Source organism: Apteryx mantelli, chromosome 4 (assembly GCF_036417845.1).
Source record: "Apteryx mantelli isolate bAptMan1 chromosome 4, bAptMan1.hap1, whole genome shotgun sequence".
NCBI lineage: Eukaryota > Metazoa > Chordata > Aves > Apterygiformes > Apterygidae > Apteryx > Apteryx mantelli.
The window spans coordinates 71165017-71182680 of NC_089981.1; the positions used below are offsets into that span (position 1 = coordinate 71165017).

At 38.5% G+C, this 17664-nt stretch overlaps 2 protein-coding genes across 4 annotated transcripts in view; one reads left to right on the plus strand and one right to left on the minus strand.

The window, feature by feature from the left end:
• Positions 1–1007: 1007 nt before the first annotated feature.
• Positions 1008–11086, plus strand: PSMC1 (proteasome 26S subunit, ATPase 1). Of its 2 annotated transcripts, none has more exons than XM_067296924.1 (11): positions 1008–1079; positions 1887–1940; positions 2789–2885; positions 3624–3748; positions 4148–4333; positions 4541–4669; positions 5572–5668; positions 5821–6010; positions 7611–7762; positions 9824–9978; positions 10762–11086. In XM_067296924.1, the coding sequence occupies exons 1-11, from the start codon at positions 1077–1079 to the stop codon at positions 10894–10896; spliced, it is 1323 nt and encodes a 440-aa protein (XP_067153025.1). In that variant the 5' UTR covers positions 1008–1076; the 3' UTR covers positions 10897–11086. The 2 variants fall into 2 exon arrangements, with proteins under 2 accessions (XP_067153025.1, XP_013796110.1); XM_013940656.2 differs by lacking the exon at positions 1008–1079 and adding an exon at positions 1290–1583.
• A 1086-nt stretch (positions 11087–12172) lies between these two features.
• Positions 12173–17664, minus strand: part of NRDE2 (NRDE-2, necessary for RNA interference, domain containing) — a 35900-nt gene continuing 30408 nt past the window's right edge. For both annotated transcript variants that reach the window (XM_013940655.2, XM_067296923.1), the window contains exons 12-14: positions 15735–15873; positions 13672–13743; positions 12173–13009 (exon numbers count right to left, since the gene is read on the minus strand). In XM_013940655.2, the coding sequence (XP_013796109.1) occupies positions 12884–13009; positions 13672–13743; positions 15735–15873 (337 nt within the window). In that variant the 3' untranslated portion in view covers positions 12173–12883. The remainder of the gene's footprint in view (positions 13010–13671; positions 13744–15734; positions 15874–17664) is intronic.

A 17664-nucleotide genomic window follows, 5' to 3' on the forward strand; every position in this document is an offset into this window, starting at 1 on the left:
TATCACAAGCTTATTGTTTTAATGTGAACAATGAATACTGAACTGCAAGAATATCTGAGAAATATCTCATGGGGAAAAGAACTTTGTTTTCTTCTAGCTCTCTAGAGCTGAGCAGACAAATTTACACTTTTGAAACAAAAGCTGCTGTTATCAGACAGTTGACGGATGGCATTTCTTCTCCACTTAGCCATTATAATTCAGGAAAATGAAAACTGCTATTCATCTGAAATGGTATTCCATTCCATAAAAATGAGACCACTCATTGTCTGCCAAAGGGAACAGAAACCACTTTATTTTCCTTCAGTAAACAGTTCATTGCATTTAGGAGGAGTAATTCAGGTATGTTTTGAACCAAGATACATTTGCAGTCAGTTTATTACTGACAGCAAACCTGATGGCTTTCACTTGTAACATTATAGAGGAAACAACTATCTGCTATGCAGAACAAAAGAAAGGGGGTCTGGTGAACTAACTGCGTTTAAAAGCAAACACCGAACCCCCGGCCGAAGAGCACCGCCGAGCCGGGCCGGGGCACCGGCGCGCCGCTGAGGCGGGAGGCGCCTCCCGCGGCGCGGCACGGCCCGTCAGCCGCCGCGGAACTGCGGGGCCGCGGGGCCCTCTGCTGCCCGCTGGCTACGCGACACGGCCAACGGCGGCCTGGCGGCGGCTACCTGCGGGGAAACCAGCGGCTTCGGGGTGCGCGGACCCGGCTTCCCCGACGGCGGCCGCGCCCCGCCGCAGCTAGCTCGAACCGCCCCCCGCGCCCTCACACCGCCGCAGCGGGGGCGAGGGGCGGCCCGCGCCCCGGTAGCGCGCCGGAGGGCCCGGGCCCGGGCCCGCGGGGGCGGCAGCCGGCGCCACAGCCGAGCCGAGAGAGGGGCGGCCCCGCCGCGCGCGGCGAACAACGGCCGGCCGCCAACGGCCGCCCCGCGCGTCTAGCCCGCGGGCCGCGCGCCTCCCGCCCCGCCCACTACGCGATCGCGTTTGGCTCTCGCCGCATGCCGTAGTGACTGCGCCGCCGCCGCGCCCCTTTCCGGCACCGCCGGAGCAGCGCTTCCGGTGCGGGGCGCAGGGAGATGGTGAGCGGGCGGCGGAGGCCCCGGGCTCTCGGGGCGCGGGGCTGTGCGGGGGGCAGGGGCCGCCGCTCCGGGGCTGGCGGCGGCGGGACTGCCGCCTCCTCAGGCATCCTGCCGCCACCGCCGCTCGGGGTTTTGCAGAGTCACCGTCCGCCCGCGCGGGGCTGCCGGCGCGCGCCCTGCCGTTTAACGGCCGCTGGGGGGGGGGGCGGAGGAGGCGGGCGCTCACGGCGCTGGCCGGCCCGGCCCGGCCAGGCCCCGGTAGGCTTGTCTCGCTGCCGGCTGCTGCTCCGCGAGAGCGAGCCGGCCGTTTGCACTGGGAGCCTGCAGGGTCTCTTCCGCCAGGCTCTGCTGAGTCACGTAGCGCGTCTGGGCACTGCCGCTGGAGAGGCCGGTCAGGCCTGGGGCGGGTTTCGGTTCCCGCAGACGGGAACGTTACCTGGTTCTGTTGGTGGGAGATGGAACAAGGTAACTGGTTTACAGGAGAGCGAGAAAGAACTTTTCATGGTATGTTTTATTTAATGGTGCTCACTTTTTTACACTAGCAAGGAATGAGCTAGAACTATAATGTAACAACACAGTGCAATGTCATATCAGTCCAAAACATACCAATAAAGATGTCCTTCCCTATATCATAAGTCTGTGTTTCTCCTATTTATTCACTGACTTTGGACCACTGTTTGGAATATGTTAGTATTTTATTTAGATACAATACATTTAATCATAATTTTCTTTTACATGAATCAGTTCTTAGGTTTCAAGATTCATAGTAGTGTTTTTATATTGACTTCGTTGTCATCTTTTACTTAGGGTCAAAGTCAGAGTGGTGGACATGGTCCTGGTGGTGGCAAGAAGGATGACAAGGTAATTAGCAAGAAAATCAATGTCTTTTTTTACTACAGGTGTCTTTCAGAGGCTTGCTACAATAGGCTTATTTTACAATTTTTTTATTTCTTGTACTCTGAGCTGCACAAAAATACACTTTTGCTCATTGTTTTGTTGAAATGTCTTATTTCTGCCAGATGTGCATTGGAGAAAATAGGTTGCTGTTAAAAAAAAATAACTGTAAAGGAAAAGTACTTGGCAGTACTGATTTATTTAACAAAATAAAAATATAAATCTGTCTGCATTAGAAAAGATTAGGTATCATCAAAGTGTCATTTGAGTAACTGTTTTTGGTATGAAATGTCACTGTATTTGCATCTACATGAAGTGTTCCTTCATGTTTTGGATCCTTAGAGGCCCTTTTGTTTTCCTTTAGAGATAGAAGTATAATACTACATACTGCAAACTGTATATGAAATGGGAAACTGAATGCATGTTACATACAGATTGAATCTCAACACTTTGGGTGCATTTTAATGTTTTCCTCATCCTCAGATCTGACTTTCATGCATGATTTTTTTTGTTTGTGGTTTACTTCAGGTTTCAGCCTTCTGTGTTCTTTATTCATCAAAAGTTGGCAGAAATCTTCATTAAAAAAGGGCATGTAGAGCAAGCAGGAGAAATTTTTTAAGAACCTTCTTAAGAATATTCTTTTTGGCCATTTCACTATATATCATAAAGGAGACGGAAACAAAACTTGGTTTTGTTGTGTAGCCATTCAGCTTAAGTCGAGCTCTCTCTCAGTCTGAGCGCCTGACACCTGTGTGTATTTTTTTGTTAATGTCCTGATTTTTTTTTAATGGAATTCTCTTTATATTATTTAAAAGGATAAGAAGAAGAAATATGAACCTCCAGTTCCAACCAGAGTGGGGAAAAAGAAGAAGAAAACAAAGGGACCAGATGCTGCCAGCAAACTCCCACTGGGTGAGCACTCGGCTTGTCCCCAGCAGTCCTGTGGACTGTCTGGCCTTCAAGAACAGCAGAACAGTGCTCTTCCCTAGACATGCCTGTATATAGGGGCCAAGCCTCCAATGTTTCAACCATGAAGCCAAATGTAATTCCAAAACGTACACAATTTTTTAAACATACAAAATAAGATTATTATCGTACAAGATGCATTTCATAATATGGATTCCCATATAAGGGAGATAGAAACTGAAATGAGAAGAAAAGTAGGGGAAACAATTTTTAAAAAATGCTTTTGATGAAGAATTACAGTGGGATAAGTAAAATAGTGACCAGTCATTTCATTGGCTTGTATAAACAATAGTTTCTTACATCCATTTCACTTTTTCCCTTGTCATGGCACTGACCTGTTCACTGAAAACTCTAGCAATTGACCACTCTCCTAGCAGTCGGTTAACACGTACCAAAGCCTCTTTTTCCCACAAATAAGACCAACGATGTGATTGTTTTCCTCCAAATGCGTCAAAAATCTGCTATTTAATTAGATAATACATTTTTATAATTGATTAGGATAAATATAAAACATTTAAATAACTAGTGCTTTGAAATCCACTACTAAAGCTTCTCTTCTTTTGCAGCTTGTATAGAAATTATAGTCATTCAGAAAAATTAAAGCAGTTTTTTTGATAAGGAATTAATGAATAGTTGACCATGTCAAACTCTGTCTGAAATATTGTGTTTCTACTTTGATTACAGTGACTCCTCACACACAGTGCAGACTCAAATTGTTAAAATTGGAGAGAATTAAAGATTACTTGTTAATGGAGGAAGAATTTATCAGAAATCAAGAACAAATGAAACCTTTGGAAGAAAAACAAGAGGTAAGTTTTGAGTGAACTGTTACTTCTAACATTAAAATGGGTGCTGTAGTGTAAATCACTTGATACAAAAGTAATGGAAATAGTGCCATGAATGCGTAAGCCAATCTGAACATGTTAAGCTTATTATGATTAGTCATTAAGTCTCAGTTACTGTACAGAAGACAAGATTTTTTTTTTTTTCTAATGGTTTGGTGTGTTTAGCCCAAGCATAGATTACTACAGATAAGGCAACAGTGGTGTTTTTAAGTGCTTTTAAAATAAATTGGACAATAAAGTGAATCCCCCAAATGTGTAGGGGGGTTTTAACTGTGTTGTATTTAAACTTAAGGTAATACATAAACTCTGCCAAAACCGTTAGCCTGAGTTTTTGAGTTGTTTCTTGGGTTTTTTTGACAACAGGAAGAGAGATCAAAGGTGGATGATTTGAGGGGAACACCAATGTCTGTGGGTACCTTGGAGGAGATTATTGATGATAATCATGCTATTGTGTCTACGTCAGTGGGATCAGAACACTATGTCAGTATTCTGTCTTTTGTGGACAAGGATCTACTAGAGCCAGGCTGCTCTGTTTTACTAAATCATAAGGTGAGTTGTCTTTATAAAACAAGATGAGAAAATGAAGCGCAAGTTCTTGTGCTGTTTATAACTGGCCTTTGTTCTGAGAATCTCAGGAGCACAGGCTCTGAGAATTAATATTGCTTATTTAATGAATCTGTACAAATGGGCATTAGGTTTGCAGTTGTATTAGAAATGCTGCTTGCTTTTTCTGACAACTCTTAATGCTTGAATTAGGTTCATGCTGTGATAGGAGTTCTAATGGATGACACCGACCCTTTAGTTACTGTGATGAAAGTTGAGAAAGCTCCTCAAGAAACATATGCTGACATCGGTGGCCTTGACAACCAGATCCAAGAAATCAAGGTATTCAGATGTACTAATTCACACTGTTAAGTAAGCTATCCGCGTAGCTGTTGGGCCAAGAACTTGAATGAGTAACAGCAGGACTTGACTGCAGTGTGTGTCATTTCTAGACAGACTCATGAGTTGAAACAACTCTCTTAAGTGAGTAGTACACCCCTTCACAAACTATGCCCAGAAACCTTTCACGGTTGCTGTAGAATCTGTAGAGCACTGAATTTATAAAACCTCTGCAATAACATGCTACTTTGCAATGTATAATTTGTTGTAAAGTTATTGACTGTTGCAGGATGAGAAATAAATTCTAAAAAGCGCAGAGGTTGTCTTGAGTGTCATTCAGTCTAAGAAAATCAGGAGGGAGGTGGCTTGTGGGTTGGGGTTTTTTTGTTTTTTTTGTAGAGTCCAGTCTGAACCCTGTGAAAAGTAGACCTTTTGAAGTGATTCAGGTTGGGCATTCAAAATCACAAATACTCTTAAAATATTGATCTGTAATATCTGGTAACTCATGGTGGAAAGCATTATTAAAGGGCCTTTCCCCCCCCCCCCCCCTTATGTGTGTGTCCTCTGTAAGGGTTAGTCAGGAACACCTGTGTTCTAAATTCAGCATGGTGCATTTAGATTGGAAGAAGGGGAACACTCATGCTGCTTCTCTTTCATATTTCAACTGGAAACTATAATAGGAGACCTGTTAAGAATAGCTCTTTTCTCTTTTGGAACATGAAGTCCTTTTTTTTTTTTTTTTTTTTTTTTTTTTTTTTTTTAAGATGTTTTTCAAGGTCTACCTTGAAATTAGGTGGTTCTTTCCTTAATTGCCTTTAGTAATGCAGTTCTCAAGAACCTTGCAACTTCTGTGGAGAGTGCTGTGTTTATAAAAATACCGTTTCATTTGTTTTCTTATGATGCAGGAGTCTGTGGAGCTTCCCCTCACCCATCCTGAATATTATGAAGAGATGGGTATAAAGCCGCCCAAAGGAGTCATTCTCTATGGCCCACCTGGCACAGGTATCTTATATTACAGTAACATATGTGCTGAGCTAGTGCTGTTAAAATAAGTTACACTTGCCATTGCAAAGTCTGTCATGAGTCTTTTTTTTTTTTAAATATACATTTTTGCCTGCAAGCTAACTACATTATTTCGTTGCAATTGAAAATAGGAAAGACTTTACTAGCCAAAGCGGTGGCAAACCAAACTTCAGCAACCTTCCTGAGAGTTGTTGGTTCAGAACTTATACAGAAATACTTGGGTGATGGTCCAAAGCTCGTGCGTGAACTCTTCCGTGTAGCTGAAGAGCACGCTCCATCCATTGTCTTCATTGATGAAATTGATGCCATCGGGACAAAGAGGTACAGCATTCTAGCTTCCATTTCACGTAGAGTTATTTTGCCAAGGGCAATAAAACCTTTACTAGAAACACTTCTTTTGCAACTGAATTGATATTCAACTTCTTTACTGCCATTCTGACAACACTATTCTTGATGTAAGCTGGTTTTGTTTTTTTTTTAACAAGTAAAACTTCAAATAATTTCTTTGAAACTAAAATACATCACAGCCTTTTCTTACTAGCAAATATACGTCCAGAGACTTAAACTCTGTTCTCTTAGCATCTGTAACGTGTATATGACAGAATGTGTTAAACAGAGAGACAGTGTGTAAGTTTATATAATACCTTCAGTACAAATTCAAATATAAAGTAATTTGATTGCTTGTGATTCAACATTAAAGTGATGTACTTACAGTTTAAGTAGACATATAGTTTGTATTGTGTCTCCTAGTATGTGGCTAATACTTATAACTAAGTTTTTAGCAGTTGTCATGTCATGGATGTGGAAGTTGGTAAACATTGCTTATGTCACACTAAGCTATAGTTCAGCCTGTATCCAAGCTGTATTGCTCTGGAAAATCATTAGGCTGGTTGGAACTGTACAATTCAAGTAATCCTTAAAGTAGCCTATTAACACTCTAAAAATTTATTTATGCAAATTGAGTGATGAAATCTTCTTTTATCTTCTTTTTTTTTTGTGATGGAGTAAATGATGGTCTTACTTAAGTGTAGGCAAAGTCCCACTGAGTTCATATTACTAGACACTGACATCGTTAGCATTCAGTTTGGAAACAGCAAGAATTTTTAATACCAAAGGTAATGACATTGGAAGTGCTTTTAAACTTTTAGAAAAAGAAAAAATGTCTTTATCACAAAATAAAAACACAGTAATACTGTAATACAGTAATACACAGCCAGTAATACTGAAGCTCTAGTAAAAAGGCAGCTTCTGCTCCATAAATTTCAGCGTACATAGTAGGGGTTGGATTGATGGTAAAATGCATAATGCAGGTGAATTCTTCATAAATGTTATGTTGATTCAAACTTTAAAAAGTGTGTGTGCAGATTACGTAGTCTGACATTTGCCAAATGAAATAACTAAACCACAAAGAAATTCAGCCACTGATACCTCTAGTTAAGTGTGCAGAGTAAAACCGGGATCCACGTTAGTAAGGCTAAAGGATACGTTTATTGAAATGCAGTAGCTTTATTTTTTGAAGTGGATGCATTTCCAAGTTCTTCTTAAGAATTAGATTTTCTTTGTTTTTTTTTTTGTTAATTATCTTTGTTAGGAAGAAATCAATTGATTGTGCAAGAGGACTGGGAATGATTATAGAATACATCATAAACATGGAAAAGGGACAAACTTCCTTCGTTGAATTGCCGTTACTTTCCATATTAAAAGGAATAATTCATTGTCTTTTTACTTACTTGTTGTCATAATCAGATTCTGAAAACCTACTTTTTGTTTTCTATAGGTGCACATTAAAAACAATCCAGTATAACATAGGTGCTTTAAAAAGAAAATAAATTATTTTGCTTATATGTTTGTGGCAGTATTTGTGAAGTGTGTTCTTAAATACATATACCTTATTTTCTGATTATATTGCTTCTTCTCCAAGGTATGACTCAAATTCAGGTGGTGAGAGAGAAATTCAGCGTACAATGCTGGAACTGTTGAACCAACTGGATGGGTTTGACTCTCGTGGGGATGTTAAAGTTATTATGGCCACAAACAGAATAGAAACACTGGATCCAGCTTTAATCAGGCCAGGTAAGAGTTGCGCTGGATACACTTACCAAGTTCCTTTTATTCTAAAGGGACTTGTCACTATTTATCAAACAGATGTGCTGGTGAAAAAACTGCAAATTACTGGTTTGTCTCTATTTACTATCTCATCAGTGTCAATGTATTTCTTAACTGTGCATCTGTTAAATTGGAGCCCATTCACAAGATTTTAAATGGTATAGAAGTCCAAGGAGAAAAACAATAGAGAAGTGTGATAATTCACATATATATATGTGTGTGTGTGTGTATAAATAAATAAATATATATGTATATATATATATATTTAAAAAACTTGAATATTCTTCATTTGTATTTAGCTGGCATAGCTATTTTGTAAGTAATCATTAAGGTTAAAATTATAGACCCAGCAGTATTTCATTAACATATCTTCAGCAGCTGGGGAAGGCAGGGCAATACTGTTTCAGTTTAATAGATGAGCACTTAGGCCTAAACCATCAAAGGCAAGTTTTCAGAAGGAGCTTAAGTGCTTGACTACTTTGAAATATTGCTCCTGGTTATTTTGAAGTTTGGGTTTTGATATAACGAAACCAGGCTAGTTCCCTTACCTACCTGATGCTACTACTTTCATTAGGGAGGGGGAGGAGTGAGAGAGAGATAATATCTTATTTTTATTTATAAATATATAATATATATATATATGTGTGTGTACATATGTGCGCACACACACACGTGTGTGTGTATATATATATATATATATATATATTTATATAAAATACTGAGCCAACAGCTTGAATGGGCATAGGCCATATTTTCAAATGGCCACTAAAAGATATAGCAAAACAGACAACCTGCATAATTGTGTGAGGTTTGTTAAATCAGAAGTTAGAAAGTAACAGAGAGATCGAACAAATAGGCTAAGCTTCCCATTAGCGTCCTCAAGTAAATCTGAAGTATTGAAAAGGTTGTAAAGATACCTCTCTGTCTTACTTCTCTTGTAAAGTAAAGTAATAGAGCAAAGATAATCTAAGATAAATTTGTCAAAGAGCTTAATGCTGCTGGAGCAAATCATCCGCCTCTGAACAGTCACTAGATAAGTATGGACCCAAGGAGTTCATAAAAGCCTCCAAGGTATGAAGTAACTGAATTCTTTTACAAAAAACTCCATTTCTTTCCATCTGCTTAGGTTTGCCCCTCCAAATCAAAACAGCTGCTGTTAGAGTACAAAGTAGTAAATACTATACCAATATTAAAAGACAGGCTAGGATGATCTGAAATACATTGGAAGGAGAAACTTCATCCACTTACCACATAGTTAAATTATAACCATTGCTTGAGCAACCAGGGCAATTTTAGCAGTTCACTAGGCTAGTTTACCATTGTGTACGTTAGTCTGGAATATTATATGTAGTACTATTCACCCCTTTTGGAAAAGTTACTTAGAACTAGAAACAAGACTGATCTGGAGATAGAAACAATCTCTAAAAGGACTGGTCATTAATTTGGAACCATAATGGCTGGAACAACTGCTGTCCCTACTAACAAAAAGGAAACATCTGGTAGGAACTTCCAACAGGACCTTTTACACAAAACACTTCTTCAGTTGAGTTTAACAGTACTACACAGAACCTTTTTAAAAAGAGGTTATTTTCAGGGAGGAAGGATTCTTCATGCTGCCACAATAACTCTTTTTTTGTGGCAGAGATTAAACTCCATGCTTCAGAGATAAACCTAATCTCAGAGCAGGATGATTTTTTTACAAGAATGTAAATACTTGAATACTTTTCTGTGGTAGGACAAATTGGTTTTACATTTAAATGTGACTCAAAGTTGTGGCTTTTCGTGCCTCCCAGATGAGGTTCCTTTACCTGCAGTTTTACAGAGCAGCAGCATATCTGTGTTTCAGCTGTAATAACTTCATGTTAATTACAAACAGAATTCTCTTTGATCCCACTTCCTGCTTTAAACATGATTGATTGTGGTGTGTAGAAACGGCTACTGCCAATCCAAACTTGAAATGTACTTTCTGTTCTGTTTCCAATCGCTGCAAGCAAAAAGACTAAGTCTGCAAACTTTTCTCTTGCACAGGACGTATTGATAGGAAAATAGAGTTCCCTCTACCTGATGAAAAGACCAAGAAACGCATCTTTCAGATTCACACAAGCAGAATGACTTTGGCAGATGATGTGACTTTGGATGAGCTGATTATGGCAAAAGATGATCTCTCTGGGGCAGATATTAAGGTCTGTATATCACCATTATGTACACTTCAAAACACAAGTCCCCTTTTTGCTGTCCCTCAAACACTGTATTTTGAAACTTCACTCATTTCCTGTGGTTGCATCACTGGAGGGACAGTTGGATGGCTTTAAAACATCTTTTATGTAAATGCCAAATCTGCTCAGCTTTACAAATGGGAAACTTTTATCAAAATGCTAATTATCAGATAGATTCTGTTGACAGGAGTATTCACCTGTGTTACCTGAATATGAAATGTTAAAAGTGGAATATTTGTGGAAGATAGTGTTAAATCACTATTCAAGAAACTGCAGGATATGAAGCATTTTAGAGACAATGTTGCAAGCAGAAGTAAGATGAAATTGTAGATGAAGTTTCAGATATACATAATGTAAAATTTCTAAAGTAGACAGATTTTGCTACAACTGTCCCATGAGTGAGCTTAATCAAATGTAACATCACTTTCCTCTATCACCTCCTTGCAAAAGTAAAACAGCCCACTGCAGTCTGCTTCTTAGTGGACTGTTATTTTAAAGCTGCTTTTCTTTTGTCATGGAAGCATTACATTCACTACAAAAGGACATAAGCATCCAGCTTTATATAAGCTATTTTATGTGTTTCAGTGCTACTGAACAACATCAAACTTGAGAATTTTAATTTTACCAACATTGTTCACTTCCATTACTACAGAATTAGTTCAAGTGATATGAAAAGGCAACTGTCTTTGGCGTATGGTTTGGAGGGGCTGCACAGAGCCAGTAATTTATTTTTTGCTTTCTCTTTTGCAGGCGATTTGTACAGAAGCTGGATTGATGGCTTTGAGGGAACGACGAATGAAAGTAACAAATGAAGACTTCAAGAAATCTAAAGAGAACGTTCTTTATAAGAAGCAGGAGGGAACCCCAGAGGGACTCTATCTTTAAGTCAGCTCCATCTGCCTGGGGACTATCAATTAATCAATCATCAGCAGTGTTTTCTCTGATTATGAGGACAGCCTCATATATAAAACCAAGTAGTCTAGCTAATCCTCATTCTCAACGAGGTTAAATCCTGGTGGCTTGTGGTTTTCAGTCAAACACTTCCTTTCCCAATAAAATATTTGTTTGAATTGAATGGTGTTGTTAGCAAAGACCAGTTATTTACACAGATTTTTTTTCTGTTGCTGCAGTCAGACTTACTTCCAAGAGAAGTATCTAGTGACATGACTGACAGTGCTTTTCTTAGTGATCCAAACCTATTCCTCAGACACACTGCATGTAGTGTGTAGTGAAGAGCATCTAAGTCGGTTCCCCACCTGTTAGGCTTTGTTAGTAGTTGTGTAAGGTACCACAGTTATGCCTATGTAATTGCCCCTCTTCTTCTTAGAAAAGTAGTTACTCTTCTAAACTTTAACTGTGGGGGGCTAACTAGTACAAAAGTCAACTTTGAGTGCCCCAATGTCTTAAATCATATATATAAAAATAAATAAATAGCATACAATTGTAAGTAATGCTTAGATACATTCTAAAAGTATCCAATGTCTGTGTATTTAACTTAAAACAGGATGGACTTTTTGTATTGGTAGCCTTAGTTTAAAGATCTAAACATGTTTGGATAAGCTACTTTTACCACTAAAGCATTTATAGATTTGTCTTTTCCAGTATAGTTCCATTAGTGTATTTTCTTTATCTTTTTAGAATGTCTTTTAAAAAAAAATAGCACTGTAGTATGCAAGGCAAAATGCAGCTACTGTTACTCGAGGGGCCCAAGAGCTTTACAACAACCAGTTGTTAGTGACAGTTGTTAGTTTCCTCCTCCTGAAAAAACTCTGAAACAGTTGAGGGCATTCGGTGACTGCAGGTACCCTCTTTCAGAGAAGAAGCTCCAGTTTTTAAGTGCTTGAGTCTCAAAAGCTGAGATGCTAAACCTAGTCTTTACATATTTCAGCATCTTCTGCCTTACAAAATAAATAGATAATATATATTGTTAAATTGTTTCCACATTTCTTATTATTTCTCTAGGGGCTTGCCTGTAAAGAACTTTCCAATTCTTGGATAAAAGCTACTATCAAACAGTCATGCACTGACTATTCTGCCTTTTTTGGTGAGGAATAAATACAGAACCACCCTACTTCTCTCATGACGATTACCTATATTTGGGCAAAAGGGAATAATCAATTACTACAACTTGTTTAAAAATACACTGCTTAGAGAGACACTATAGATGCGATTTCAGCTTTAATGCATTCTCAGACCCATTAAAATTAAGAAACAAAAATAATACAAATTCCAGACAAATTTAAAAATATTCCGGTATATTTTCCATAAATATTCTTATTAAAATGGTCATTTGTCAAAACATACAAATACAAGTCCAAAATAGGTGCTGCTCAAGCAAAGATTTGGCTTTTACTAACAGTTTATGAACAGATAACTGCTGTTTGACTTGGTAGTTATATTATGCACACACGCATACCAAGCTGAAGGAAATTACTGAAGTCTGCCAACTGGAGGACAGTGGAGCATCCATTTGGCAGATGTTTATTTCCTGTGCTGCTCACCAAACCATAGTTGGTGTGTACTGAATCTCCACTGAACTCTAGGGAATGTAATTTCAAACAACAGAATAAGAAATGTGGGCAATGTTCAACAGGAGAATATTTATGAGAGGGTATCCTTCTGTGGAAGCCAGCAATACTTCAGAGAAAATGGATGCCTTTTTGTGGGCAAAATGCAGTACTTTTGATTGCAGTATACTTGCAGCTTAGTAGAACTCCATTTTGATAGCAATTTATATAGTAAGTTGGTTTGTTTGTTTGTTTAAGTACATAGTACCCAAGTCCCAACAGAGTTCTTGGTTGAAAAGAGACAGTTCTAACTGCCAGTTCTAGCACCAGCTTCTGTACTTTTTCTATTCTTTTACTCTCTTCTTTTAAACCTCTAAAAGTAGATCCAGCTCTTCCATAGGTACCCGCACTCTTAATTCTTTTTCAGTCATTAGATCAAGTGCCTCTTGCAGCTGATCAGGAAAGTACTCTATTGCATCCATATAGAGTACCTAGAAGGACAATGTTAAAATTAAAACATTTTTCTCTACCATCTTTCTATCATAGCGAGATACTTAGCAAAAAGGAGTATGTACACATGCAAACAACTCTGCAGCATGAATGCAAGAAAGTGTCATACATTTCTTAAAAATAATACAATCAATCACAATTAGTACTTCCATAGTGACAGCGATACAGATGTCCGTCCAAGTCTTTTCCGACTCTTACTAAATCTCTGCCTTCTAAAAGATCAAATGTAGGTCAAGAGGTGCTGGAGCTTACACAGACTTCGCTTGGGCAACCGCAGCTGCTCCTGAATAATTTCTTTAACTATTATCTAAACACATTCTAATTCGCCTACTTATTTTTGCTGCCAACATGCTTAAAATACATTCTGCAGGACTCAGTCACTGCCAGATCACAGAGACAGGAATTTACTGTCTTATTTAATGCAGTACAACACCTTTCTGTTCTGAAATGCATTGACTACTATGCTTGTCTCCCTTTTGGGTGCATCTCTTGTTTGCAAACAATCTTACACTATTTTTTCCTTGGAAAGTTCTCCTTTCATTTGTACGCAACTCACTATGGTAACTACTATTTTTTTTTTTTTAAATACAAAACTACAAAAATTAGAGTACCAACTATAGGTTTATATCTTTTCTATGCTTACCTTTGCCCAAGGACAGTTTTGAAGGGCTCTGTAAAATAATCCTTTACTTCTTTCTGTTTTTCCCAGTGAGGCCTGTGTGAAAAAAGTGTTCATATTTCAATAAACAGCAATAGCTGAAATAATAAACAATTATCTCCAAGACAGAGAAATTAGCACTGAAAAAAGTTCAGTGATCCTCTGCTGAGGAGTCCTTATTACTATATACTGTGATAGCTGTGCAATTTGATCGGTTACACTGGTGGTTACCTGGGTGATAGAAGAGGTGTCTTTATGGGATTTCAGGGTTGCAGTCTTATAAGACAAGTAGTGGAATAAAGACTAGCAGAAAGAAAGAGTCTCAGCTGTATATTTCATTTAAAATCAGTCCCTTTGCTGACATTTGACAGTATTATTGCAGTGGGCAAGAGTGCAAACCATTACCCAGAACTTAGACCTGCTATGCTACAAGAATACTACACAAGAGCATCTTTGGCACAAGGTCTTTTGACAGGGTGATTTTTTTTTTTTTTTTTTTTTTTAACTGAAAGACATAAAATAGCAACTTGATGGCAGTTCAAGAATACTTGGCTATCACCTTCCTTTTCTTCAACTCCATTTTTCAATAAGCATCCTCCATTTGTACATACAGTTTTAGTAAGCTGCTATTACATATATTTATACAGGTGAAAATATAAATATTTACAGGCCGTTATTTCCCCTCTCTAGAATGCTTGCATGTACAAAACAAAATCTAACAGTGAAGGTGATGATACATTATTTTTGTGCACTGAAGGGATCATGTGCATATGTCATGTCTAACTCAGAAGGTGGTTAAGGCTGGATCCCCTTATATTCTAAGCATTTCTTCTGTACTCTCATCTTCCACATTGCAACTTAGAGAAGTGTGAAAAGAACCAAGATGACAAAAATGCCTATGTGAAGTTGACTTTATTTACATATTTCCATGGTGAGCTATGGAAGAAATCAAAATTATCGCTTTCTGATGTTATTTTGCAGTGAGCCATTTAGTATAACCCTTACATGCAGCTGTACTTCTTTTAAAAATCAAAAAGATGGTGAAACTTCAAGGCAAGTTGTAAAAGCCACAGACTACTAAACATCACCTCTTAGTGATGCAGTTCTTTCCTCTCCATAGGAAACGTGTCTTTACCAGTCACCCAAAACTATCCTCAATGTCCATTCACAAAAAGTTCATATTCTGCCTCCTGCCCCCCCCCGAAAACAGGAAAAAAAAAACACCAAAAAATCCAACCCCCTATTTTCCCATCGTTTTCAACTTCCTGCCAGACACTACATTTTCTCTAACATTCAAGGAGGTGGACTACACCTTTCTTGCACTGAAGTTAATCAATCAAAAAACCTGAGCTGGGAAAGTTTTTATAGTACGGATAAAATAACAGGGAGGAAAATATTTAAGGAGTCCACATAAAATAGTCCTTTCTACCATATTCCTTATTCCACCACATGTAAATAAAAAAAAAGGGGGGGGTCTTCATGCATTATATTTTTTTAATTCAGATCTGGAAGTGATACAAAAATCCAGATCTGAATTTGACTGAAAAATCAAAGTCCTCACAATTTCCTTACAGATCTTATAGCATGTCTGAAACTAGCACAAATACAAGCCTTCTCTGTTCATTTTGTTTAAACAAACAAACAAAAAAATTCCTACGTCCCTACAATTTGCTTCCTCTTTCCTTAAATTTTGCTCCCCTGCTTATTTGTCTCTATATTGTGAGTAACACTGGGCAGAATCCATCCATTCTCAGATGTTTTGAGAAACTCTTACTATATAATTTTTACCCATATAAAATTGCAGACACAATAACTTCCACGTTTCTATGCTAAAAACTATACTGCCAAAAACTATCACTCCTCCTAATCCACATGAATTATATTTTCCCTGATATTCCAAAACATAAGGAGCATTATGACTTGCAAATATATCACCTTCCAAACCATACAGGTATGCAGCATTTAGTATTCCTTTGTTATACAGTAATTTGTGGTCATGAGAAATTCCAAGTATTATAAATGTGATAAAACTGATGCTCTCCTCTTACCAGAAAGTTCAAATACATTCTCCACAGCAGTGGACAGTGGGTACCATTTTCACTCTGAACTGCGTGTTCAAATAGAGCTACAATCCGATTTGTTAATCCAGTTTCGGGAATAGTAGAATGTACTTCACCAACATCTGCCCTGAAACACAAAGAGAAAACAAAAATAACCTGTTAAACCTGAACTAAAGGACCACATCCAGATGAAAAAGGGGTGAAGATCGAGTGCTGTCACTATTCACATAGCACTGTGTGTAGTCAGAGCCCCATACTAACAACCTCAGAATGTTATAAAACAGATTTGTTGCACCCACTAATTTAGTCAATAGTTTTCTAAATAGGAAAAATCCGTTAAAAGAAGATAAATTTGATATTTTTGTGAAAAATACTTTCAGCATGTTGAAAAATCAGTGCTGTCCAACTGGAGAAGATTATTTCGCTTTGAGCACAAGAACCCACTACCGTATAATCTGAAAACGCTTATCCCAGTCTTCATCCAAGATGGTGTATCACGCAAAGCTCAGCACAGCCGCCCAGACGAAATTCTAGTCTAGCTCAGCAAGCCTCCTTCTAGCACCCAAGCAAGTCTGTGCACATTTATCCCTGGCATCTTTGCATGGCAAAGTATTCCACACTATGTAGCTCTTGGATCAAGGCCTAGATTACAGCTCTGGATCTCAACTGTGATTACAATAGAGAACCATTTGCTTTTTCATCTAGTAATATAAATCCCATCGGTTCCATGCATAATACAAAAGAAGAATCCTAAGTGTGTATTTTTCACTGAAGCATTGCTTTCTATCTACAGCTAAAGCAGACCAGCTTAATTTTGATGCTTGAGTCAGAAGAAACAGCCTGCAGTACTCATGGCAATATCGCCTGTCTGCGTGCATCCTCCTAGCCTGACAGCTTGTTCCAATCACACTTGACACTTCCTCCTAACTTGCCTCTTTTTTTTCCAAGGGCCTTTGAGGTCGTGTTTCCTCTCATCCTAACTTTAGCCATGAAGAAAAATGATGTAATCTAGTCTGCATGAAATCAGGCATTTAAAGCACTGTACTTCACACTGCTTTATATATACTACTGTTTTACCTTTTATGTTCATGTCTTTAAACTAATTCCAATCACTGAAACAAGCAAAAATAGAAAACACAACAGGAAACAGTCATACATATTACAGACATTTTCTTAGTTTGTCACAACATTATAAAACATTATCTTTACGCATAACTGACAAGCTGTTTATCTTGGTTTTGCAGCAGTGTAGCTCTCTGCTCTTGCAATATCCAACTTGTAGCCAATACAAATATAATCTATAGGAAAAGCTATGTTAGCAGAAGACAACTGGAAAAGAACTAAATGCTGCAGAGAAAATCATCCCACCAGAATTTTACATAAAATTCTAGCAACAATAATGAAAACTTAACATAGTGTCAGTGTGTAATTAACAGCAAAACAAAGTGGGCTGTATCAATCCTCCTTAAAGTTTGGTGGCTGCAGTGTGCTTATTACAAGCTAGGATCACATGACACTGACAACTCAGGAATGTCACTACCACTGTGTTGTGCCAGACTGTGGCAATCAATGCAGTACACCATCATTTTAAAGTATATTGACAATTATGTAGTTTCATCAAGTGCTAATATTGTAAGCTTACAGCTATGTAAAGCTTCATGATAACATGTTTCTAGAAATCTCTGTTGCTATATGCAGACACAAAGAACAAAGCTGCCACGGTTAGCAGAGATATGTAGGTAGCATTGGATAGGTAGCTCCAAGCAATGGCTAGACAGCAGTTACAGAGACTGCACTTTAAGAATGAACACATACCTCTGCTCCCCACATCTCTTACTCACTCTTTCCTCCTTTTCCAGGAGCAAAAAAATCTACTGAGCCCAGACCACACTGTGAATTCAGGAAATTTCCAGTCTCT